At 45.9% G+C, this 25,730-nt stretch overlaps 1 protein-coding gene across 3 annotated transcripts in view; it reads right to left on the bottom strand.

The window, feature by feature from the left end:
* Positions 1 to 25,730, bottom strand: part of JUP (junction plakoglobin) — a 59,825-nt gene that overhangs the window by 2,956 nt on the left and 31,139 nt on the right. The window contains exons 2-13 of one of the 3 annotated variants that reach the window (XM_063138059.1): positions 17,421 to 17,644; positions 15,110 to 15,363; positions 13,802 to 14,040; positions 11,875 to 12,076; positions 11,167 to 11,311; positions 8,210 to 8,313; positions 7,578 to 7,916; positions 6,006 to 6,161; positions 5,662 to 5,781; positions 4,435 to 4,585; positions 2,633 to 2,754; positions 667 to 706 (exon numbers count right to left, since the gene is read on the bottom strand). In XM_063138059.1, the coding sequence (XP_062994129.1) occupies positions 667 to 706; positions 2,633 to 2,754; positions 4,435 to 4,585; positions 5,662 to 5,781; positions 6,006 to 6,161; positions 7,578 to 7,916; positions 8,210 to 8,313; positions 11,167 to 11,311; positions 11,875 to 12,076; positions 13,802 to 14,040; positions 15,110 to 15,363; positions 17,421 to 17,637 (2,089 nt within the window). In that variant the 5' untranslated portion in view covers positions 17,638 to 17,644. The remainder of the gene's footprint in view (positions 1 to 666; positions 707 to 2,632; positions 2,755 to 4,434; positions 4,586 to 5,661; positions 5,782 to 6,005; positions 6,162 to 7,577; positions 7,917 to 8,209; positions 8,314 to 11,166; positions 11,312 to 11,874; positions 12,077 to 13,801; positions 14,041 to 15,109; positions 15,364 to 17,420; positions 17,645 to 25,730) is intronic. The other 2 variants (XM_063138061.1, XM_063138060.1) reach the window with 2 other exon arrangements.

The raw sequence follows: 25,730 nt of genomic DNA, 5'->3' as shown, positions 1-25,730 counted from the left end.
CCCTCTTTTAATCTGTTAATCTGTTTTTTAAAATTTTAACATGCTTTTAATTTTACTGCAGGTTTAATTCTGTTTTAACTTTTGTAAATTTATATTTATATGTTTTAATTGTACATGTTTTAATCTTGGAAACTGCCTTGAGTCCCAGTACTGGGAAAAGGGCAGGAAAAGGAGGAGGAGAAGGAGGAGGAGGAGGGATGGTGCAGGCAAAGATTGTTAAAGAGGAAACTCCCCATCACACATACACACACACACTGCAGGGCTTCGCCCTCTTAGCTATGGATGTTGCTACTGCTACCCATTCCTGTTTGTGTTGCACAGAAATATATTAATCAATAATATGTGCCAACCTAACTCACTTGAAATCTAAATCTGGCATACAAATTAAACGGGCTTTACTGCCATGGTTCTCCTCTCCCCATCCAACCTAGCAGAAATTCCCATAAGGAATGGTGGGAATGAGAACAAGTTTTCATCTGCATATTTACAAACTATTTTATATGACTGTTTAATCTTCAGGGTACTTTCCCACAGCTTAACCAGGAGCACTGGGAAATAACATTCTGGCTGAGGTGTGTTTGTGTGTAAGTCCTAGAAGAGGCAGTTTGGTCTTCCCTCACTCACCACAGTCACGCATGAAGGGGAAAGCTGGCAGCTCATACTTACCATCGGCATACGGCTCATGAATAGGTATCATGCTTTGGGCCTAGGGAGAGAAGACGGATCGGTCGTTCACACCACATGGTGACAAGAAGCCTCACAGAGTTAACCCAAACCTGCCGCCAGGGGTCACTACTCAAGGATGCTGCCTAGGCATCCCAAGCTCGGGTTTCCCATGGCAACCTTGGGAAAACCATTTTGTTGGCTAATGAAGAGAACTGTCAACTCTCGGGCTACCAGTGTTCAGGAAACAGGATGGCAGAGGTCCCAAGGCTCTGCAAAGCAAGCCCAAATGCCTGTTGAAAGAAGCCGAGAAGCATCCATTCTGCTGAACTCCTAGGACGGTCTAGCCCTGGTAAGTGGCCATCCCCACCCACAGAGCTGATGGTGTAGGCTTGGAGACTGCATTTGCTAAGCAATTAATTCACAATGGGAAGACCCAAGTCTGCTTCTATGCAAAATTAGCTTCACCCTCTTTCAAATTCTGTTTGGTGGGTTGTCAGAAGTGCAATCGAGCAAGGGAAAGAGGGCAAATGGTGAGAGTCATCCCCACACACACCCTTCCACAGCACAGTGGTGCTGCCTTGGAGGGGGAAGGGCACCTTGAACACCCCTGGCAGCCGACAAGAGCCAGACGAGGCTGCAGCTTGCTTACTCCTGGTTTGAAGCAATGCCGTACACACTCAAGTTCACATAGGGGGCCCCGGCCAGGCACTGCCTGCCTCGCTGCTGCCCCACTTCAACTGGGAGCCAATGCACGTGTTATACTGGAGACTCCCAGCATTTTGTTCTTTAATGACATGCAGTTGCTGGGAGCTGCAAACGATACTTGTGAGGAAGGAGGAAAAGGACTGTAAATGTTTTACTATGTGTGATTTTCCTGATCAGAACTCTTCCCCATAGCTGCCATTGTTCTGCAACTGGGGTGGGGGGACGGGGAGAGTGAAAAACTAAAAGAGAAGTCGTCAGAAGATTCAGTTTTGATCTCCTGTGTAATATGCACGTAGGTCCCGAGAGTGTGACGTATAACACCTACAGGTTTCCCTAGAACACTGCTGGAAAGCCACTGCTTTGGTTAGGCTATGAGGCAGGACAAGTGTCTTGGACAGACTCTTAAGGTACATTTGAAACCTTGTCCAGGGTGACGAGGTGGAGCAATTTCCCCTGACAAATATGCTTTAGACAGGATTCTTGCTAGTGGCAGAGGGCTTGACTTGGTGGCCTAGGAAATCCCTTTCTATTTCTCTTGAGGCTAAGAGGAGCGTGTTGCTTCCCCTCTCTGCCAGACCAGCCTAGAACCAAGGTCCTTGGGATGAGGCTCTGAAGCACCAAAATGCTGTGCTTGGAACTTGGGTTAAGAGGCCAACTTCCCTACCCTCTCCACTTTTCAGGTACCAAATAAGCCCAGATTGGGTGGCAGGGTGTATGTGTGTTGCTTTTGAAGAGCCGAGTGTGGCGCAGAGCGGTAAGCGGCAGTTACTGCCGCTGAAACTCTCCCCACGGCCGGAGTTCGATCCCAGCGGAAGCTGGTTCTCAGGCAGCCGGCTCAGGTTGACTCAGCCTTCCATCCTCCCGAGGTCGGTAAAATGAGTACCCGGCTAGCTGGGGGAAAGGTAACCGTGACTGGGGAAGGCAATGGCAAACCACCCCGCTACAAAGTCTGCCAAGAAAACGCCAGCGAAAGCAGGCGTCCCTCTAGGAGTCAGCAATGACTCAAGTGCTTGCACGAGAGGTTCCTTTCCTTTCCTTTGAAGTCCAGTGCTGAGGGATGAATTTTTATTCAATGTTTTTTTTAAAAAAGCATTGGTGCTAAATTGCCAAATATTTTCCACCACTGCTTTTCTTAAAACCACCCATCAATTTACCCACCTCAATTAGAACAGCATCCCTTTTTTAACAACTTGAAATTACTTGTGCGAGAGGCAATCCCAACCCCCCACCCCCACCCCACATCACCCGCTGGCACACTCACAGCTTCCCAAGCAGAAGGGTCATGCTTGAACAGTGAATTGGTAAGTTCCACAGAGACACGTTTCCGATAATCGGGGTTCTTGTCTTCGGAGATGCGGAACAAGACAGCTGCTGCGTATGTAGCTGCAGAGAGATCAAGGTGCCCTGTAAGCCAACAGCTCCCCAAAAAAGCTCCCCAAAAAAGCTCCCACTGTTACCCCCATAAGTTGGCAACAACTATGTTTACCACCTTGGTTTACTTGTATAGCACTCTGCTGCTTGGCTTCCTTTTTTTGTGAAACATTGGAGTACGTTAATTTCTGATCTCCATTCTTGCACTCTTTTTTAGAGCCCATTTACATGGTCAGCAGCAAAGCTTTTATTGGACTGTACCACAGACTGGGCGGGTGGGGAGTGTTGGTGTATTATTCTTGCAAGCGTAAGTCACAAAGCAATTAAGCACCTGTACACTCCAAGGACAGGAATCAGGTGCTCTCAATTGAAGAAAGAAAGAAAAAAAACCTCACAGTGAGTCAGGTTAAAAGTATATAAGCAGTTATCTATCAGTATGTCTTTCGTTTGAATGTGTAGAGGTGTTATTTGTGTAAAGGCGTTTTATTTGCAGCAGTTTCTGTGTATGCTGACTGCGGGGAAAAGAGTCTGCGAAGAGTTCTTCAAGATTGCTGGTAAAGAATCTAGGAACTTTTGAAACTATTTGCTTGTAACCGCTTTGTGCATCAAGAGAAGATTTACAGCCCTTCCAGGGACCTGGAAGAGAACTGTGTATCTTCTTTACTTATGAAAATATCTACAACTGTTTTGCTGCAGTACCTGGAGTCATTACTGGTCTCTAATGCCAAAACGCTTTCTGAAACTCTGTACGTGTGTCAATATCCCACACCAACAGGGAGAGCTCACATCTGAATGCTCCTCCACAAGGCCACACACACCCATAAGAAGGTTTTAACTTCGCTTTCATCCCAGTGTTCCTTACCCACAATGGACAAGCATTAAATATGCAGCTTCTGCAGCGACTCCCTAAAGTACGACAGCGCAGCAAAAGCTTTGACACTTAACTCTGCAGTCTGTGTGAATTTCATTACCCTATAATGAACCTTTTCAAATTCCTGGGATACCAACCAGTGCAAAAGCAGCACACTTACCCCATCTATCTGTACTAGAAATGCCTGATGATGCATCCCAAACTGCAGTCACTACCTATGCGACTGTATCACATCAACGGCGTGCGGTTCTTTTGCAACTAATATCCTCAGATTTCTTCCCCCATCTCTCCTTTTGGATAATGAACCCCCAGCTGCTTGTCTTCAAGTGTGCGACTGTATCCCGTGTCCTATTCAGTGTCATAAATTTCTGTTACCCCCTGTTCATGTGGTCATCCAGTTAATTGTTGTGTAACGTCCGGATCTTCTGCTGCAGTAAAGAAGACTAGCTGCATGTTGTCAGCAAGTCTCATCCAACTTCTGCCTCCAACGAAAGAATAAAATAGGACTGGGCTCCAGTGGTTACTTGTCTCTAATATTTACCTAGCAAAAACGTATTTTCTTCCTTCCCCATCTTACTGAAGAATCCAAATACAACAGATCACCTCCACTTCCCTTTCTCAGAAAACAAACAGGTGTCAGTCAGTTTGGCATGAGTTTAGTAAGCACATGCTGCCCTGTCCCATGCCATTCTGACATATGTAATTATTGTATTAAGGGTTGTGGTAAGGCATTTTCAGTACTATGTAATTAAGCTAACTGGAGCCAGGTACTATGAGAACGTGCGATAGCCCTGTGTGCAGATGCGCACACATGCCCTTACCTGTGCCTTCATTCCTGGAGTGCAAAAGCTCCATGAGTGGGGCTGAGGCACCCTCTGCATCAATGGCATCAGCTGCTTCTTTATCTTGAGCCAGCTCACACAGCACACCGGCTGCCACACGCTGGATGTTTTCCACTGGAGAATACAGGAGCTGTCATTGGGGAAAAGTAAACAGAGGGCGGGAGAATGAGCAAGGGACAATGTTCATTCCATTCCATTCCCCTCCCTTCCTTATGTATGTATCGTGTCTACTCCCGATTGTAAATCTGCTGGCTGGGACTGCAAAACCTGGTTCCACGTATAGTGTCTGACCGCTGCAGGTGCTTGATAAACATTAAATTATTGTGACATGGCAGGGCTGCCAAAATACTTGAGAGTAGGGATGTGCTCCGCTTCTAATCGGACCGGAGAAGCAGGAGCGGAGCGGGGGGCTTCGCCTGCCCTTAAGGCGGAGGCAAAGAGGATTGGGGGGCCGGTGGAGCGTGGCAGAGAGGATCGAGGTGAAGGCGGATCCTTCGCCTCGATCCGGAGCTCCGCCGGAAAGGTAAGTGGGGATTACCGGGCCCTGCTGCTGTCGCTGTCGCCCATGCGGCGACAGCGGCAGGGCCCGGTAACCCCCCCCTCCTCTCCCTTACCTGCCTCCGTCCGCAGTCCGTCAGCATCTTCAATTGAGCCCGCGGTTCAAACAGGAAGTCTGGGCCGCGGGCTCAATTGAAGACTGCGACGGACCACGGACGGAGGCAGGTAAGGCCCCCCTCTCCCTTGGTCCCTTACTGGGCTCTGCCACCGTCGCCGCACGGGCGGCGATGGCGGCAGGGCCCGGTAACCCCCCCGCCCTCCTCTCCCGGCCTTACCTGGCGCCACTCCCCTCCACTGTGGAGCTCCGATTCGGAGATGGAGCTCCGCGGCGAAGAGGAGCTCCGCGGCGAAGAGGATATAGTATGTTAGCATCCTGCCCATTCTTTCAAGGACCTCAAGAGGGTGTATGGAGATGGTACCCTATTATTCTATCACCACAACTGCCCTGTGAGGAGTGTTAGGCTGAGCTAAGAGGGCGGAGGGCCCAGGGTCATCAAGCAAACTTCATGGGCAATAGGGGATTTCAATCGCGTCCGCTCTGCTCCAAGTCTAATCTTGGACGCTCCCATTGGCTCTACAAGAATCAGAGCAATTTCTACCAGCACATCCTAGAGCATTCCCCCCTCCCCTGCTTTCGGATGCTCCCACCTGCACGAAGAGAGGAATGGTGTTCAGGCGGAAGATTTCCATTCGGTTCATGGGGTCACGAGCCAAAATGTGCAGTGCGCCTGTGCAGCCTTCCACGATCTCTTCCATCTTCACCCCATCCTGGACAAGTAAAAGAGCTGTTAGAGACTGGACAGGCAGTGCGGTCTGGACAGGCAGTGCTCAAACACCACAAGACAACAAGCTGAAGATTACATTTAGGGTGGCCAGCCTTCCAGAGTCCCTCAATAAGAATTCTCTCAAGGCAGCTGAGAGAGCACCAAGAGAGGCAGCTTCCATCTGGCTAGGACCCCTTCCTGGATCCAGCCCCCTTCCCATCCTCTCACCGTGTATGGCTGCTGCGTGCCAGCAGCTGCGTGGCGTTGAGCGTCTTGGTGAGCCTTCACCAGCAGTTGGACCAGGCGTGGGATGACAGCAGCTTCCTGCAAGGGGGCGTGGTTGGCTGGACACAAGGCCAGGTTACGGATGAGACCAATGGTAGCCTGTGAGCAGGAAGGAGAAAGTGCACCTTTAAAAAAAAAACACTGGCCAAAAGCAAAACCAGGAAAGCCTTCAAGTTGGTTGGAAGGGTTTTGCCATTGGGTTGTAGCAAGGAAACACAGAGGACTAATGCAGCCAGTCCCCTTTGCAAAACACAAAAGCACTACTAGAAAACCCCAATGCATATCTCTTTCTCTCTCTCTCTCCCTCTCTCCAACACACACACAGAAGACTCCATTCTCCAACTCCTACCTCTAACTAGGCATATTATACCTCATGGGTACTCTTATCATTAATACCTCCTAAACTCATTATCGGAGGAAGGCAGTAAGGGCTCAAATCACCTCACACGTATTGCCCAAGGAATCTTTATAACATGTATGTAAGGTTGGCTAGTATTATCAATCACTCCTGTATTCTAGATGTGAGGCTAAAATGGTTCCCAAATGTTTTGGGTTGGTGGGCCCATTTGGATACTCTCATAAAATGGCTGCCACAGGGGTGGTTGTTCTTTCATAAAATGGCTGCCATGGCGGGCATAGCCTGTCACAAAACACCATTTCCCAGAAGGCAAAATGGTGAGACTAAAAGAGGAGGAATTTGCCCACGAACCAAAGTACAAGTCACAGGTAAGGTCTGAACTCCAAAACACAAAGCCACTCTTTAGAAAGATGGCACAGAAGGGCAGCACTTTGCTTTGCTGCATGCAAGTGTTTCAGTTAAAAATAATTAATAAACACAATCTTAAGAAATAAAATAAAAATCAGGAGGGGCAGGGAGCCTGGTGGGCAGGAAGAGAGGTGTCTGCAGGCACACTGGTGGCCATGAGTACCATGTTGGAGACTCTAGATCAGCCTTCCTCACCTGGGGCGCTCCAGATGTGTTGGACTACAACTCCCAGAATGCCCCAGCCAGCTGGCTGGGGCATTCTGGGAGATGCAGTCCAACACATCTGGAGCGCCCCAGGTTGAGGAAGGCTGATCTAGATAGAGAAACAAATGTGGTTTGCCTAAGGCTACCCGATTTTCATGGCTGCGAAGTGATTTGAAAATGCAGATGTCCTGGCTCACAGCTTACACACTTAGCCCCTACCCTACACCAAATCACTATACAGATAGATCCCATAGATCTATACAGATTGCTCCACAGTTTCCACAAACTCAACACTACTCCCCAAACACACAAAGCCAAATTCCAAAACGTGAAAAGGAGTCCTCCACAGCCCTGCTGAAAGGAAAGCCTGCTTAGGAGGACTGAATCACATGGAGAAACATTCAGAAACCTACAGCCTCCTACGACTGTACCACATTTTGCGGAACATACTGATCAACCCCAGATTGCACCTAGCTCTTAACTGGAAAGCAAGGGACAGAACTGCATGCAGGCAATGCTCAGCCGTTGCCTCGCTATACCCATACCTTGATCAACGGCCACTGATTGGGCTGATTAAGCAGCTTAACAATGGCAGGGATGCCATAGTTGAGCCGCACGGAGTTCTGGGCCATTTCAGCCTCTGGGTGCCGGCTGGTGAGGTGCCTCAGAGCACAGACAGCTGGTTCAGTGATGTCTTCCTTGTCTCCTGCCCGGAGGATGGTATGTATCAGAGCCTCCACCCCATTTGACTGGGTCACCAGGGTTTTGTTCTTGCTGTTGTTGCAGGTCAGGTTTGAGAGGGTGCCAGTGGCACAGGTCAGCACATTGATATCATCTGAGCTCAGCTGGTTGACCAGGATCTTCAGCACACCATCAAGACCCTCCTGCAGACACAAAAGATAGAAGACAGACAGCAAGAGACAACTGTTAATCAGAAGCTAGGCCTGATTAGGGGGTCATCAACTGGAAGCCACGGGCCAAATCTGGCCCTGGAGGAATGCCATTTCACTCCCAGCTGCTCATTTAGAAGCAAGAAGTCAGGGAACGATCGACACCAGCAGCATACTTTGGGGGATGGAGCCTTGCACTACTCGCTCCCCCACCTCCCACCCTGCTGCTCAAACTGGTCCTCCAACAAAACCACTTACTGCTTAGCAGTCTGCAGCAATTCGCTCACCTGCTTTGTGGCCACATCTGAGAGATTCCTCAGAGTCCATAGACAGTTCTGCACAAGCCTTGGGCTGGAGCTGGTCAGGTGCTTTCCCAGAGCCTGCATGCCGCCTGGCATTGGGGAAAAACACAAGATAAAATCGTCACTCCCCCCTTTGCCTTGGTTACTTGGGAAAGGCAAAACAAAAGATGGTGCTGAAATGGTCTGAGGATATGTTCAGGCCATGCTAAACTACTACATAAGTAGCATTTGTTTTTCTAGAATTTAGAGCCTGCCTTTCCTTCAGGAAAAAGCTAAATGCAGTTCACAGCATAGCTATTAAAAAGGTTATCATACACAGCATGAACCAGCAAGACACGCTTTTGCATGCTAGAAATGTAGTCTGATGGCTCTAATTAAGGTTTTGCACACTGATATATAATGCAATCCTCGTTTTCTCTGCATGAACACATTAAAATAGCAACTTTTAACAACCCTGCATGGTAAGACACTACTTTTCCTATTATACAGATGTGAGAGCCAGGGCCAAGGAAATGAATTGCCAAATTCCCTATTAAAGCATCTACAATAGCTAGGCACTTTTCACAAGTTAGAAGAGATAAGCCCTGTCTATGGGCTTATAATAAAAGAATGGCCATGACAAAGACGGATCTCGAAGCTCTCCGTTCTAAGTCGAACTGTCCTTAAAACAACTATATCAGTGACAACAACAGACAATTAAAAAGCACGACTCAACTGATGCATTAAAACAGCCCATCATATGCCATCAAATGCCTGGGAATAGAGAAAAATCTTGACCTGGTGCCAAAAAAGGTGACAATGTCTGTGAGAGGCAGAGCTTGCTGGGGAGAGGATTCTGAAATCGAATCGAACCGAAAAAGCCCTCTCCCTTAGAATCATAGAATAGCAGAGTTGGAAGGGGCCTACAAGGCCATCGAGTCCAACCCCCTGCTCAATGCAGGAATCCACCCTAAAGCATCCCTGACAGAGGTTTGTCCAGCTGCCTCTTGAAGGCCTCTAGTGTGGGAGAGCCCACAACCTCACCAGGCAACAGATTCCCTTGCGGCCATCCTCTGAACCTCCCTCAGAGGAAGACCTCAAGGTGTGGATTACAGGGTACAGGTAGGTTCATACCAGTAGAGGCACTCTGCAAGTTATTCTGGTCCCAAGCCGTATAAGGCTTTATAGGTTAAAATCAGCATCTAGAATTGAGCTTGGAAATGTATAGGCAGCCAGTGAAAATGGGCCAGAATTGGTGTTGTGTCCTTCTGGTCCCTATCATCAATCTGGCGGAAACATTTTGCAGAAACTGCACTTTCTGAACAGTCTTCAGAAAGCATATAGCATTACTCAAACCCAGAGATCACCAGAGCAGACTACTGAAGCCACGTTTTCCTTATCCAGACTGCGGGGGGCCGCTGGGCCACCAACCGAAGCTGGTAGAAGGGACTCCATGCCACTGGAGCCAACTGAGCCTTCAGTAACAATGATGGATTCAGGAGAAGCCCCCCTCTACAAACACCATTCATCCAGTCAGAAGGCCTAACGATGGGTCTAATCCTATGCTATCTGTTGTTTTACATTGTATTTTATTCTTTTAAATATTTGTATTGCGCTTTACATTTTGCCTGTTTCTACAGCATTTTGTCTTTTAACTGTTTGCAATCTGCCCAGAGAACAGTGGTTATTGGGCAGATTATTACAGGGAACACAGTTGTGTTCCCTGTAGTTAAGGACGGTGAGTAAAACGAGCATTCCACCATGTTAAATGGAGTTACTGGGGGGGTGGGTCAACCTAGCAGCCTAGAATGAAAAATATTTCAGCAACCTTTCTGAAACGCAGTACTGCCAGAAAGAAATGCTGGTTTTACATACCCTGCGAGTTTCAGGGAGATTGCTGAGATATTGAGGGCTGGATGGGAGTTCAAAGGACAAAAGGGGGGGTAGCATGTCTGTTTCAAAGTGTTCAAACATACTTCCAGGTTGGCGACCATTTTTTTGCGCACTTATAGCAAAAAAAAATTATTTAATAATTATTATTATTAATGATAATTATCATTAGCATCATCCGACAGCAGGGGTGGGCAACGTGTGGCCCTCCAGGTGTTTGGCTCACAACTCACATTATCCCTCAAGATTGGATCTACTAGCTAGGGATAATGGAAGTTGTAGGCCAAAACACCTGGAGGGCCACAGGTGAAGCTAAGGAGCTGCATACGTGAACAGTGCTGGATAAGAGAACACTAGGAGCACCCACCCCACCCCATGTAAGTGGTTCTGAGCATTTTTTAAAAGGGCATGATTTAATAATTTCTATATGCTGTTCCTTTGCACTGAAAGTTAAACATTCCTCTCTTTAAAAAAAAGAAATGCACCCAATTTACTGCATTGCATACTTTCAACTGAACCTACCTGTACATTGCACTCAACATCTAAGGTCCTCCTCTGAGTGCCTACTCCGAGGGAAGCTCGGAGGATGGCAACAAGGGAGAGGGCCTTTTCGGTGGTGGCCCCCCGACTGTGAAATGATCTCCCCGATGAGGCTCGCTTGGCACCAACACTGTTATCTTGTAGGCGCCAGGTCAAGACTTTTCTCTTCTCCCAGGCATTTAACACCATTTAACAACGCTAAGTTTGTTTTTTAACGGACCCCAGAACTGTTGTTTTTAAATGGATACTGTTGTCTTTATACTGTTGCTTTTATGTTTTTAAATTTTGTATACTTTTTAAATGTTTACTGTTTTTAACTTTTGTAAACCGCCCAGAGCGCTTCGGCTATGGGGCGGTATATAAATGTAACAAATAAATAAATAAATAAAATAAATTGAGAAGAGAACCAATCATGAGGGCTCAATGCTGTTTTCAATGATGCCTTAAGACAGCAAAGTATACGCAAGTGCCACTCAGGCCAGGTGAAGCACCTATGGCAGACTCCGAGGAGTTCTCCCGCTGGAGTCACTCACCAGCTTCCACAATGGCTGGCTTGTTGCTGGGACAGACGGACAGGACCTTGAGGACGCGGCTGGTAGTCCACAGCAGTTTCTCATACGTGTAACTGCGCATGATCTGGACAAGGGCTTGGGGGCCACTGTTGGCCAAAATGATCAGCTGCAAAAGCAAACACACAGAACAGTGTTCTCAATGCCGATGCACAAAGAGCATCTGTCCATTTAAGAGCTTCCCCAGAACTCGATGCCTATTTTCTTCACCCCTGGCTTCATCTTCATACACCAGGCACCCCAAATATAACTTTTTCTTGGGACGGTGGTAGGATGAGAAGCACCTACTCCTTGCAAAATGCAAACTGACAAAAGCAGGAGCCCATGCAAGAGAAACTCCCAAGACACGGTTCGAAGGCACATGAGGCAGCCACCTTGCTGAAGCTAAGCAGGTCCAAGTCTGGCCGGTGCTTGGAGGGGAGACCGCCTGGGAACCACACGTAACCCCCTTGAGTTTCACAACGGATATAAACGGAATGAGAAATAAACCAACTCAAACATGTGACTGGAGATGGATCAATATATACAGCTCACAGCCGAAACTGTCCACACTGTGGTGGGCTTGCTTCTATTTTGAGCATGAAAGCAGGCTCAAAGTTACTGGATAAAAGAGTCTCTCCCCTCCACCTCCCACAAGGTTTAGTGGCATGGCTCTCTCCCAACGCCCTTTACCTTGCTTTCCTGGTTCCCATAGGCAAGCAGCTGCAGGCAATCCGTGGTGATGGCAAGGAACTTTGGGTTATTCTTGGTCAGCAGGGGGACCATCTTCTGAAGCCCGTCAGCCAGGCGCACGGCCATCTTGGCACCTTCTTGGTACAGCAATAGGTTGTGAAGGGTGGTGATGGCGTAAAACAAGACCGACTCCACAGGAGAGCTAAGGGCCAAGGGGCAGGAGGAAAATGTGGGAGACACAATTCCTATCATTGCAAGGGAGGTATAACTGAACACAGCTAGATGCACCACAAACTTAAAATAAAATCGCCTGGCTTCAGTACTCCTCGCTCTGCTTTGGGTGAATGCTGGCTGGGAATTACGGGTGTTGGAGCCCAACTGGAGGGCACCAGGTTGGGGAAAGCTGGTCTATACCAAAAGATTGGGAGCAGATCTCCAAGGTCACAGGCAGAGGCCTTTCCCAAGCCAAGATGCTTTTATAGCTGCTCAGGAACTGAATGCGGGAATTTGGATGTGCAAAACTGCTGCACCACTAAATTATGGAGCTCCCTTATATGTAGTCAGAACACTGGTCCATTTAACCCAGCCTTCCTCAACCTGGGGCGCTCCAGATGTGTTGGACTGCATCTCCCAGAATGCCCCAGCCAGCAGAGCTGGCTGGGGCATTCTGGGAGTTGTAGTCCAACACATCTGGAGTGCCCCAGGTTGAGGAAGGCTGGTTTAACCTATTACTCTCTCCACCCTGTCAAGCAGCAGATTTTACCCAGCCATGCAGCCTGGGACCCATTAAACGAAAGCAGCCAAGGATCCAACTTAGGCCTTCTTGCATGCCTAGCACCTGGCCTGATGCTTAAACTATGGTCGCGCCCATATGCTTTCCTTCCCTTTCCCAGTACGCTCAGTTGAAAAGCTGGGGCTGGAAGAGACGGTATGAATTTTTGTGGTAAACTAACAACTGAACTGTGGGGCGGACACTCAGAATGTTTTTTTTAGGTGCTCTGGTGGTTCCACAGCTCAGAGAGGAGGGAGTACTTTGGAATTTATAGGACTTTTTAAACTGCCAGTAGGAGCAGTGAAGATTGAGCAAGACTTTGCAATGGGCATGCCGAGACCTGCATTTCCAAAAAACAAAGTCAGCGCCTCCATATTAAGACAGCTGTTCATCAGCTCCATTTTGTGCCAGTTGGGTGTGGACTTGCAAAGCTGGCAAATTGCCACTACAGCTCAGGTGCCTAGAAAGGTTTACATGGCAAAGGGATAGCGGAAGCTCCCAGAAGAGATGAGGAAACAGCTGGCAGAACACTGCACATCAATGCGCCTGAAAAACTGGGATGGCTGAAGTTACTACATGCAAGAATTGTTGTGCAATTCAGAGTTAACCCACCCCGAGCAACCAGAAGAGAGTCTGCCGCTCTTTCTTAAATAACAGGTTCTGAGGGATCAAGTGAATTTGGTCAATACATCCCCTGCTCAGGATGCCCTTTCCTGCAATCCCAGGTGCTGATAATTACTGACTGGTGGATGGAGAGCATTCTGAAAGCTGAAAACAGGTTTCTGGTGGAGTCCTGGGACAAATTCAGTTCTACAGTCACAGCCCACATTGACCTGAGCTTGTAAGCCCAGCCTAAACAAGCCTGTGAAGATGTGCATATATAGCTTTGAGAGACCTTCACCCCAAGTAGAAAATATAATTTCCAGAAAGGGTTGGGACCCTGACACTTTTTTAGTTTTAAGCCCAATGGGGCAAGGCCAAGGTGGGCCTGCTCCGTCTAGGACAACCCCAATGCAAATAAAAGAACCAAATTAAAGTTTGGGAGGCAGGGAAAGAGTGCACCGAGAGAGTTGTGATTGCACCACTTCCAGTGACAACAAAAGCTGATTTTAGGCCCGCTTTCTACGTAAGCTATGCCAAGGGCTGCAGAATTACCTGAGCATGCGCACAAGAGCTGGGATGCCCCCAGACTTAAAGATGGAAAGCAGCCCTTCACGATGGTGGGACAGGTTGTGGAGGATGCTGGTGGTGCAGCGAGCTGTATCTAGGTCACTGGTGTTTTGCATGGTGCGGACCACAGCAGCAACAATCTGAGGAGACTGCATTAGAGCACGGCGCGAGGCCTCCTTCTTGGACAGCTGGTTCACAATCATGGCTGCTTTGCTGACCACCACCTGGAAGGAAGGAAGGAATGTCAACGGTAAGTTGCTAGGATGGAATAGCAGTAGTCACCGTTCTATTACGCTCCACTTTACCCCTTTCCAATAACAGGAGAAGGACATGACAAAAGGAACGAATTGGCCTCTGCAAAGAATCCACTCTACAATTCTGAATAACAGCCAAATTCTGTGCCCTTTATGAGTTAAGCAAGTTAACGTAATTGCTATCACTTTCCATAATTTAGTCCACTTCTGTGAGCCATAGGGAGCTGAAACTCCAACCACCGACTCCTGAAAATCTTACTTGTCAACTTCTCTGGCTTCTATGATTTCACTAGGGATTGCCCACACCCTTGCAAGTGCATTTGGTCACCAGTGTGTTTCCGAGCCCAATTCAAAGTGCTGATTTTGACCTTTAAAGCCCTAAATGATTTGGGAACTAGTTACTTGAAGGACCGTCTTCACCCATATCAGCCTGCCTGCACTTTAAGATCAGAAAGAGAGGCTCTTCTCATTTGCCCACCTATGAGAGCAATTAGGTGGGTCTCCATAAGGGAGAGGGCCTTCCCTGTGGTGACCCCAAACCTCTGGAACAAACTTCCATCAGAGGTCCGCCATGCACCATCATTGCAGGCTTTCAAGAAGGCCTTAATTTTTTTATTTCACAATGGCCTTCCCATGATGTATACTGTTACTGCTGATATTGTTGTTCCTGCTGGTTTTATTGTCTTACTTGCTATTTTATTGTGAACATGTTTTTATGGCTTTTAATATTTTAGTATTTTATTGTTTTTAATATTTTATGTATTTTATTGTGGTAAGCCACCTTGTGAGGGCCTCTGCCCTGAAAGGCAGCCAAGAAATGTTTTAAATAAACGAATAAACTTTTGCAACCATAAGAGCTAGGCGCTTTATTTGGAGGGAAGCAGTAAAACAGAAGGTAATGGAAATTCTGTGGCCAATACTATGTTTTGCAACTATTCTGCATAGAATCTATCGGACTACATGTGGGATTACTCAGGAAACCAGCTCTAACAGATCACACAGATTTCCTGCAAGAGGGCAAGAGCCCAAAAGCACTTACTGGATCCTCATCATTCAAAAGTTTGGTCAATTCAGGGATTGCGCGAGTGGCCAGTTCCGCATCATCCTGGTAGTTAATGAGGTGCACAATGGCCGACTTGAGCATCTGAGAGGGCTCGGCCAGCCGCTGCACATTGGTCTGCTGCCCCTCGACTTGGGTGGTGATGAGAAGAGAGCGGTCCTCCACTGTCTCTGGATACATGGCAGCCCGGATGCGCTGGGCACGGGTCATGGCAAGCTGGGAATCCAATTCTGCTGCAAAGGAAGTGGGTAAGGCAGGATTAGCATAGAGCAAATCCCAACCAGGGTTTCCAACAGCCACGTTGGGAGGCTCATGGAACTGCTTCAGCTCTACAAGATGCAGGAGACTTAACATGTGAGCAAAGAGATAAGGCAGGAGTTAATTAGCCAGTGCGATTAGGCAGTTGTAACACAAAGCTGCTTAATTAAAATCATGAAAGGGAGATGGAAAATGGGGACTGACTTGCATAAGAGCCTGGAAATATATATATATATATATATATATATATATATATATATATATATATATAGGGGGTGGGAGGCTCTGGAGGTGGGGTGGCTAAATTATTACAGCATCCTGATTTTGTGTACTGTGGTGAGAATCACAGTCAAGACATTTGCTGCCTTTACTGTCCCTTTGCAATGTGCTAGAATTTAAAAGTTTATCTTCTATGTATCCCACCAAACAGGCAGATAAAGGGTGCCCTCCTCATCCCCTGCTCCTTTTACGTGAGGTCTGAAATCAATCTGAAAAATCTGCACGTCTCTGTGGCGATGTCAATCAACTGCAGCACGATTCTTTACAAAAGGACCATTTTCACGCTAACTCTGCTTTCCATCATATTCCTAAAGGGAGCTGGAACAACAGCACAGCCCTTACACAATCATAAAAAATGCACATTCTTTGGACGGCATTTTCATTTCAAGTTGCCTTTTTCCATGCAACCCAGCAAGAAAAAGAATGAGAAAAATAAACTTCTCTGGGTCTCTTCTGGAAAAAACCCTTTCAAGCCCTTGCACAGCAAATCTTTATAATATCCTACCTGGAAGTACTCTTTCTGTTTCGGAGCTGGAGAACCACACCTGATGAAAAGTGACTTGCCCAAGCCTACAAGACTATCGTTGAGTTTGGATTTGAACCCAGACTTCCCAAAACATGAAACTGAGGGCCAGTTCTTATGGTACAGAAGTGATGTGATCACTCCCCACATTATTCTCCAAGATTCGCATACTACCAGATCCTATGAGAGGAGCCAACATGAGTGTTTTCCATACCATCAATGGTGTGGTAACTAGCCATGTGACCAGCAGGTTTTCTCACGTGATCTCATGGAGGCTTAGTAGCATGGGAAGTGACCACACAGAAGAAGCAGAATCCATGCCACTCCTACAAAACTGAAACATGGCCTGAACACCCTGCCCCATTTCAGGAGACCAACCCTTGGGTCCATGTTGGTAAATTTAAAGGTCTCAATTTTAATTTGTACAGTGCTATGCAGCCTGGGACCAGGGTCTCTTAGGGCACTGGTCTTCAACCAGCAGACTGGGACCTGCTAATGAATCACTGCCTGACCTATGATGGATCACAAAGGACCAGCATACAAATACATGGTAAAACATTAAGCATTAGCATCTCCAAATGTATGTTTAGACTAAAGGTGGGTCCAAGTTACAAAACACTGGAGAATACTGTCTTTATGAACGCCTTCTTCCATATTATTCTCCCCACCCTGTTCACTTTGTGCCTAGACTTTCTGTGGCCAGGTTGGCCATTACCAGGCACAGAGCCTTTTCTGTTGCTGTGCCCCTTCTTGAAAAAAGGCTTGCTGGGCTAGCTCCTTTCCTATTTTTCCTGTTTAAAAGAGGACAGAAGAGACCTTATTATTCTGCAGGGTACTTCGAAATGGTGTTGGTGGATTTTTATCTGACCGTAGCATCAAAAGCAAAAAATAAGCAAGAGACTGGCCCCTGCCCAAAGTGCTTACAAGTTAAATACTTGTGTCCTTTTTCTCTTTTAATGTGAAAGCAGTTTTAATACTGTACCTCAAATTTGCATTGTGAGCCAGCTTGTGAAAGCTCAAAGGATGAAACAGTAGTCTATAAAATCGTTGTTACACATGCCTTCAGATTAGGGCATAGTGGTGCTGCTGCTAAATGGCTCTAGAACTAGTCAGTGCTTGGATATGGAAACTTCCTATCCTATATAAATCTCTGTGGCTTCCATCTTGAAATAAAGGAGGTTATAAATGTAATAAATAAATAAATACACATTTTAAAAAACTTAAGTTTACCTTGAGCCTGGACCTGTGCAGCTCCAGGCTGGCTGTAAGTGGTGGTCTTCTTAATCGTGTACTGCTTGCCATAAAGGTCATCATCATCCCCCAAGCACTTGCTGCTGACTGATGGCACCTGGGTGTTCAGCCCGGAATGGATGCCTGAGTCGTAGGTGTATGTTTGCTGCCATTCTGTCACCTTGATGGGTTGCTCCCTCATGTTTACCACCTCCATGGCTGCGCTGCAAGAACATCCACCCGGGTCAAAGCACAGTCATAATGAGTTACATCAGCCTTCCCCCACCTGGTGCCCTCCAGATGCATTGGACTACGACTCCCATAATCCCAAGGTCAGCTGGCTGAGTTACACCAACACTTGAACTTGCCCGATATCCAGTTTCAGATCATGGACACACTTCGAAGCTCCAGGAAGCTTTGAACGTTGTGCCTTGCTAACAGAGTATACCATTTCCTGCCATCTGCACATAGCAATTCAAATTAGTAATTCCCCATATCAGAAGTGATGCCGCACGGTCCCCAAGTCACTTTTGTCTGCCTTGTGGACTCCTTCCACATACAAATCAGTTCAGCTTTTTGAAAATAAGGGTAATTTTCTAGGACTCATTATAGCCTTCCCAAGTCTCCATCTCTCAGACTAATCTGCTGCACCAGGTTGCCAGGGATAAAAGAATTCTAAATCACTTTGCATACTCAAACGTGTGCTAGGAACACTGTCATCAAAACATGTACAGAACAATTTCACAGGTTGTGCACAGTTCTGGGTAAACATAGCAGCTTTGTAGTGGCGACACTTCATGCTCACCAAACGTAGCGCAACCCCCTGTTGTCCATATGTCAAATAATATACTAACAGCTGTCACAGAATACAAAAAATATTGCTGTCCTCTAGCTCAAGATATTCCCCCATTGGGACCCTTCAACTAACCATGGCACACCTTCACCTTTCATAATTTTTGCTTTAGCCCTTTTTGTGCTTACTATTCCTGGTGGCAGAGTGTTCCACAACTCAATATAACAAGGACAGCCTTGTGAAGAGCTCTTTCACATTACATATGCTAGATTTTAGGGATTAAGGTTAAGACAGCATGGTTTTATAAGAGAGACTCACACAGGTACATTTATCACTCATGGAGTGTAGCATTGTCAAATAATGTCTTACGTGTGTGAATGAACCACACAAAACCAGTTCAGAGAGAACTCCCACTGGCATCATGTGCCAATTTCAATACAATACCTTTTCAAGGGTGACAGTTCACACATTCAACTGAGACCTGATTCACACATAACAACAACCCATGTTGTGCAGGAGTGGGAGAAAGCAGGCACTCTGCCTCCTGCACACCTGTCATTTTCGAAACCTATGATCTGCTCAATCATTAACAAGATGTCCAAACCTGGACACTTTAGGTTGTCTGTCGGTTAAATAACCCAAAGTTAATCCATGGTTTCTTCTTAAATTAACCGAAGAATAACCCAAAGTTTCCAGGATTGGACATCACATTAATAACCTATGAATGGGGCATTTGTAGTTTGTTCTGCAAACTAAAAGTAGCTCTCATGGAGCACATGTCCCTGTAAACTGTGGGTTAATAAAAACAAATGCCGCCATTATATGCAGAGTCCTCAAGCAACGAGAGATCAAGTTACACATATCCATTCAAGAACTAGCCCATAGCAGCTGATTAGTCAACTTTTGGTAGTTCTTTTATATGTAGTATATAAAACCTGTATTCAAACTTTTTTTAAAATGGGAACATGACAAGACAAGTCAGTGTACCTGCTTGCAATACAGAGAAAAAGCAAAGGGGTGGCGGCCTGTGACAATTTTAACGCAGCAGGATCAGGAAATACACCTACACACTGCCGTTTTCAGCGACAGGTATTTTTTCAGCAGCAGTTTTTTTTTTTTAAGGTTTACGTCTATTTTTAAAACATTTTGAATGATGCTCTTGGTTATATCTTATTGTTTTTATACAGTATGAAAATCTGGAAAATGTTTAGTGGCTTGTTGTGCAACGACCAATTGTTAACATACTGGAACACTCCGCCTCTGTTGTCTCAATTTAAACAATATGCTCTTTAGTGCAGGAGCCTGTATCATGTTTATTGCTTGCATTACTCTGAAAAACCTCATGCAATGATGATGGCTATTTTACTCCATTGGATTGTTTTAACCTGCCCATAACCTTTTGACAGTATGGGTTAAAGGTCTAAATAAAGGACAAATCTTCTTAGCACACCACTCGGAGCAAAGTTCTTCTGAAAACTATTTTTCAAAAATAAGAGAAAAAGTTGCCATGAAAAAGTTGCAGAATTCCACTCAGAGCAAAGACACACACACACACACACACACACACGAGAGAGAGAGAGAGAGAGAGAGAGAGAGAGAGAGAGAGAGAGAGCATGTACAAGGCCATAAGACAAATCACTACAACTCCACACTTTTTGAAGTTCATGTTGAGATATGAATGAAGGCTAGCAGCTAGGAAGGTCAGCTTCGGAAAGACCAAACACTGCTACTATCTGCAATGCACACAGGTCATAAGGAAAAGCAAGACAGAGGGCAGCAAAATGTCCAAAAGGAGACAGATGCAAGCCAGTCCACACGGCACTGCTTGGCAAAGCAAGAAGAGAGGGAGCAGCTACTATGAACACTGGGAAAGAAATTTAAATACGGTTTCTTGTTAAAGCAGAAGAACCTCAAGGCAGCCAAGAAAGGAAGAATGAGATTTTGAGAGGCAATGCAACAGAAGCCCTTTTGAAAAGTAACTCATTCTAGGGCATCTTCAGAAAGCGTAAAAAGAAACATGCACCAGTTCCAGGGTGCATAAACACACAGATGCCTTGGGATGTGCCTCGATTTCACTGGCTTAGGGAAGCAGACAGCAATTGCTACTGCCGCCACCTGCTAAGGTGGGGGGGGGGGCGGCGGGGGGAGAGGAACAGGGGAAAGAAATGATAAAACACACCACACACTGAGATGGTATCAGCTTCCCTAGGTAAGATCACCCTTGGAATGGAGGTCAGGCAGGAGGGCTTGCTTGGAAGCCCACTCCAGACCTCAGCTCAATTGCCAGCCTGGTTTCCTAGCTAGGAAAGCGAGTGATTGTAGAGGATTCCTATAAAGTTCCCCCCTCCCAAGAAAATACTAGCCCCATCCTCTGAGAAGAGCAACCGCCCCATGTTAAATCCACAGAGCAGTAGCTTGAAAGAAAGCAAGGATGTCAATAACACCGATTCTGGCCCGTTTGCATTGGCTGCCTACATGTTTCCGAGCCCAATTCAAGGTGCTGGTTTTAACCTATAAAGCCCTACATGGCTTGGGACCGCAATACCTGATGGAACGCCTCTCCCGACATGAACCTACCCGTACACTGCGCTCAACATCTAAGGTCCTCCTCCGAGGGCCTACTCCGAGGGCCTTTTCGGTGGTGGCCCCCTGACTGTGGAAAGATCTCCCTGATGAGACTCACCTGGCGCCAAGACCGTTATCTTTCAGGCGCCAGGTTAAGACTTTTCTCTTCTCCCAGGCATTTAACTGTATTTAACAACGCTAAGTTTGTTTTCTAATGGACCCCAGAACTGCTGTTTTTAAATAGATACTGTTTTTATATTATTGTTTTTATGTTTCTGATGATTCTTAGATTTTGTATACTTTTTAATGTTTACTGTTTGAACTTTTGTAAACTGCCCAGAGAGCTTCGGCTATGGGGCGGCATATAAATGTAATAAATAAATTAATAAAGAGTGACAGTTAAGGATGATTACCAAGTTACTATTATTACATTTATTTGTATCCCACCTTTTGCCCAATACTGGGCCTAAGTTAAAGGTGTTGGGGTGCATGCATCCCCACACATACCTTGAAGAGGAACACTGTGCACAAAATGACCAACTCACCTCTCCCAGAGGCCCTGGGGGCAGCTGAGTCATGAGTGGAGCTGTGCATAGTGCTTGCATCTGCGGAATAAGCATGCAAGCATGGCCTGACATGCGTTGTGGTTTTGAAATCCAAAAGGGGGGCGGAGAACAGGCAGTAATCTCTGTACATGTCATGACTTTCAATAGCAACCTGCCCTGGCAAAGTATTTGAACGCCCAGATTTTGGAAGTACAATCAATTGTGCGAAAAAAACCCAATGTAGATTTGTGCTGTTCCCTTCCAGGTTTGGGGCAGCACACACAAGCCTTGCTCACAAACTGCTGACTTGCTGCCTACAGGAACCGCACAAAGAAGCGATTAGATCGAAATAGCAGCTGACCAGGTTATTCAGTACTATATGCGGAGAGTCTATAAAGCAGCTTTCCATAGATGAACAGCAAAGGAACCTTTGAGAGACTATAGTGTTAAAAATTAACGTGTCAGGTTTTTGGTTTTTTCTTTAAAGGAATTATGTCATGTGAAGGGAATGTTTACTTGCATGTTGGATTTCATTACTACTACTCTGGGATACTACATTAAGATCCTCAGAGATCTTAATGGGGACCATATGTAATTGAATGTTCTCCCACAAGAAGTATATGCGGCACACACAAAATTATTACAATCACCCATTTAGAGTGGTTTTTGTGTATGGAAGCAATCAAATATACAACCTCCACTTCATACCTAAAGTGGTTGGGTCCAGGAATAGCTTAAATACTTGATTCTACTGACTGTATAGAGTAGTCCTAAGTAAAGACACTCTCGTAACATCATGGCTAAAGCCGGGTTAAGTTGGGTTAAGCCGTCATAGCCTCTCCCAAAGCAGGCTGGAACAGCGCTGAGACTTCTAATGGGGAAAGTGAATCTCTCATATTATTACAACTCCTCCCAAGCTTCCCCGACCTGGCGGACTCCAGATGTGTTGGACTACATCTCCTATCATACCCTAGCACAGCCATTTGGGTTGGGAGTAATAGGGAGCTATAGTCCAAAACATTTGGAGTGCATCGGGTCGGGAAAGGTTGTGTGACAGCTATAGTGTAGACATGTCCAGACAGCAATGATATCAAACCAGGACACTCATCTAAGAACATTGGTAGGAACATTACTATGCTGCTAAAGCCAAGAGGTGCTCTGGAGTCAGGACAACTGTACAAAAACTTGCAGCAAACGAAGCATGTACTATTCTGGTGGTTAGAGAAGGAACCTCCCTTCAAGCAGAAAGTTAATGAGAACATCTGACACACCCAAGCTAGGAACGGCAACAAGTTGCCGCCTCCTTTCCCAAGGAAGCCAGTAAGACAGGTTCCTCCCTCCAGATGCAGGCAGACTGAAAGGTGAAGGAAGACATATTCCCGAGGAAAATGGCTTCTCAGCCTGACATTCCCTTTGCCAGCAGCCAAGCAAGACAATGCAGTGCAGTGAACAGAGTGCTTGGCAAATACCTGCTTGGCCATACAATTCTTTGGATGGCCTTTTGCCACTCACTTCTGGGCTACATCAACATTATAAAGTGCCTACATGAAAAGCACTTCCAACCAGGAAAGTGCCGGGATGCCATGCTTGATCATCATACATATTTACATTCTCATCTAGCCTACGTGGAATGAAACATGTGTACAGCTGTAGTTATAATGGGTTTTCCTAACTTTACATGTAGGCAGTTCATGTAATTCCACTTCTAAAATGCCATAATAAATGTAAAAAAGTGAAGTGGGATTTTCAATGCCATTAGAAGCGGAAGATGGAGAGAGGTGGCCCACAAGGCACAATCCAGCAGGAGGGTCTCCTGGGCAAGACCTAATTACTTCAATGAGCCTTGCGTAGGAGATCTTGCACATGGATTTGCATCCCCTGTAAATTTGAGAGGGGGGGGAAAGAGAAAGTGGCGTGAGATACATTTGTATTTTCCACCTGAGGCACCAAAATATTTCAGCCAGCCTTGAAGGTAGAACACTTTAAACATGAGGAAGGGTTGTAGAAATGTTCAACAGGAGACAGTGTTCAAGCAAGAGACAGCCCCCAGCCCCTGCAGAGATTTTTTTAATGGCTAGCTACCTGATCTGAAACCCTAATGTTGCTTTCCCAATAAAAAATGCCAAGAACAAACCCTGCCTTGCTCAGAAGATGACTTGATAGACTTGGCATTAACTAAAAAGAAAAGTATTTCTAGTCTAGTCCATTGTCTCAAGATGAATAATCTAAATTAGAAAAGCTTGCCAAAACCAATCTATCTATACAGCCCAGTCCAACTCCAAAGCCCAGCCTGCAAGTTCTCTTTGTTTAGTGGCTGCCACGACCATGCTGAATCACAGGGGGACTGAACCGCCTTGGGAACAGTGTGTGCAACCTGTATTAAGTGGCTCTGACATGGGGCGGGGCAGCTTTAATCAAGCCATTCATTTTCAGGTAATTGTGCTAACAAAGTTAAAACCACCACACCTCCATATGGAAGCTATTTCCCACAGAGTTTAGCACAGTGGTGGTGGTGGTAACCACACCACAAAGGTAACATGAGATCTGAGCCTGACGCTCTGTTCATAGGACCAGGCTAACTCATCCCCACTTTATGGTTTTAAAAAACAAACTGCATAAAGTGTTATGTTCCTTTACTGCAGGTAATTCTCTCCTTCCTCAAACTGGAACCATATGGCAGCTAGTTAACCAACTGGATCTGCCCCATAATGAATGAGCCCCTGGCAAAGAGATATGCACAAACCATTACTTCAGGGTGTTATACTATCTCCAAATGTGCAGTGAGCAGAAATTAATGCTGTTGTAGGATAGAGCTTTGAGCTTCTACACAGTTTTTTTTAACTGCACAATTTACAAAAGAAAAGATAAAAATATGACTAGAGTCTGGGGGGGGGATATAGTTTAAAACAAGTTGACTGTATGAATTAAAGGTTTCACGCATAGCATCTAGCACATGGGTGCATAATGTCGCATACAAAAATATCTTCTCTTAAAGAAAGTTAGAGCGTTCATGATCTGAATTAATATTTTTCGTCTTCCAGACCCACCCAACATACAATGCTTCAGATTTGCTGTCTTTTATCAAAAGTCAGCCAATTCTTTCTGATGCTCCTGCCCCTTCAAAAGGGCTTTATGTATAGCTATTTTTAACATGTACCTTTGCCCAGCGTGCAAACACAAACAAGAACACAACAAGAGCCGACAACATGGGACAAGCAATGCTGCATAGTATTTCAAGAGAAGAGAATAGCAACCGACAGCCCATTTTAGCTCACCCTTGACAATAATTTTGAAGTGCTGATGGTTCCAAAGATTGTTACGGATCTCTATAACAACTTCTCTTTTTTAAAAGAAAATCACTGTCATTTAAGAATTAAGGCAAGTATATTTTAAATACTGTAAATAAGCATCTTTATGAGGAAGGTGACAAAAGGTGTGCAGTTAAGTCCACAAAAGTTACTAACATCTGAAGAGGGCAATCCAATGGACCCTAGACAGCATCTGAAGGGCTGTAGGGTATTTCAGATTTCCTGATCCAAGGTCAGAGACAGTGCTCCAACCTCAGAAAGGGGAATTGGAGCTTTCATCCACCCCCCTCCCAGCTGGCCTGGAGAGAACCACACTAGCTGGTCTCTTGTCAAGAATTCAACCAGAGAAGGTGACCTTTTCGTGGGCAGGGATGGGAAAAAACTGGAGAGGCCAAGATACGGGTTATCCTGAGCACCCTCCTGCCTCCTTCTCTTCCCTTCCAAAGTGCCCCAGGTAGATGGACAAAAAAGCCCATCTAGCAAAAAAAATGCAGATTGGGAGTTCAGGAAGGCAAAGATTACCTCCGTTACTCCTCCTGCCATTGGATGATCATAACCCTCTGTGTTTCGGGGCTTTTGATCATCAAGGATGCAAGACACAGGACTACACCCTAAAAAATTAGTTACTGGCCCACCTACCCGCACATATCTAGGTTTGTCACAAATGGGCAACCTGAAAGGAAAACAACCAGCTCTTTTATTTACAACACTTTCCTATCAGATAGCCAGGAGGCAAGTCTGACTTGCCACAGGTCACTGAGCTAGTAGGGTTTTGTTTTTTAATTATAATGACTTCTTCTGAGTTTGCAACAGCTTACAATTTTAAAAACCAGACCTATTATTCATAGTTGGGAGAAATGGCCATCTTTCACATTTTCCTTCATCAAATTTAAAAAATAGGGAACAATCTCAACTGCATTAATACAGCAGACACACACTGCAAATTTCAAAAAAGGAAACAAGTTCAAGATCATCAAGACAGAAGCTAGACTGGGATGAAGCTTTACCTTGGTCCAGCAAGACAATCAGATCCTTAGGTGCATAAAAAAAAAAAAGCAAAGACAGAAATACCGTTTGATGGGGGTGGGGGGAGAATCCA

The sequence above is a fragment of the Elgaria multicarinata genome, chromosome 11, assembly GCF_023053635.1.
Source record: "Elgaria multicarinata webbii isolate HBS135686 ecotype San Diego chromosome 11, rElgMul1.1.pri, whole genome shotgun sequence".
Lineage (NCBI taxonomy): Eukaryota > Metazoa > Chordata > Lepidosauria > Squamata > Anguidae > Elgaria > Elgaria multicarinata.
This window is presented reverse-complemented; position numbering and strand designations above follow the sequence as displayed.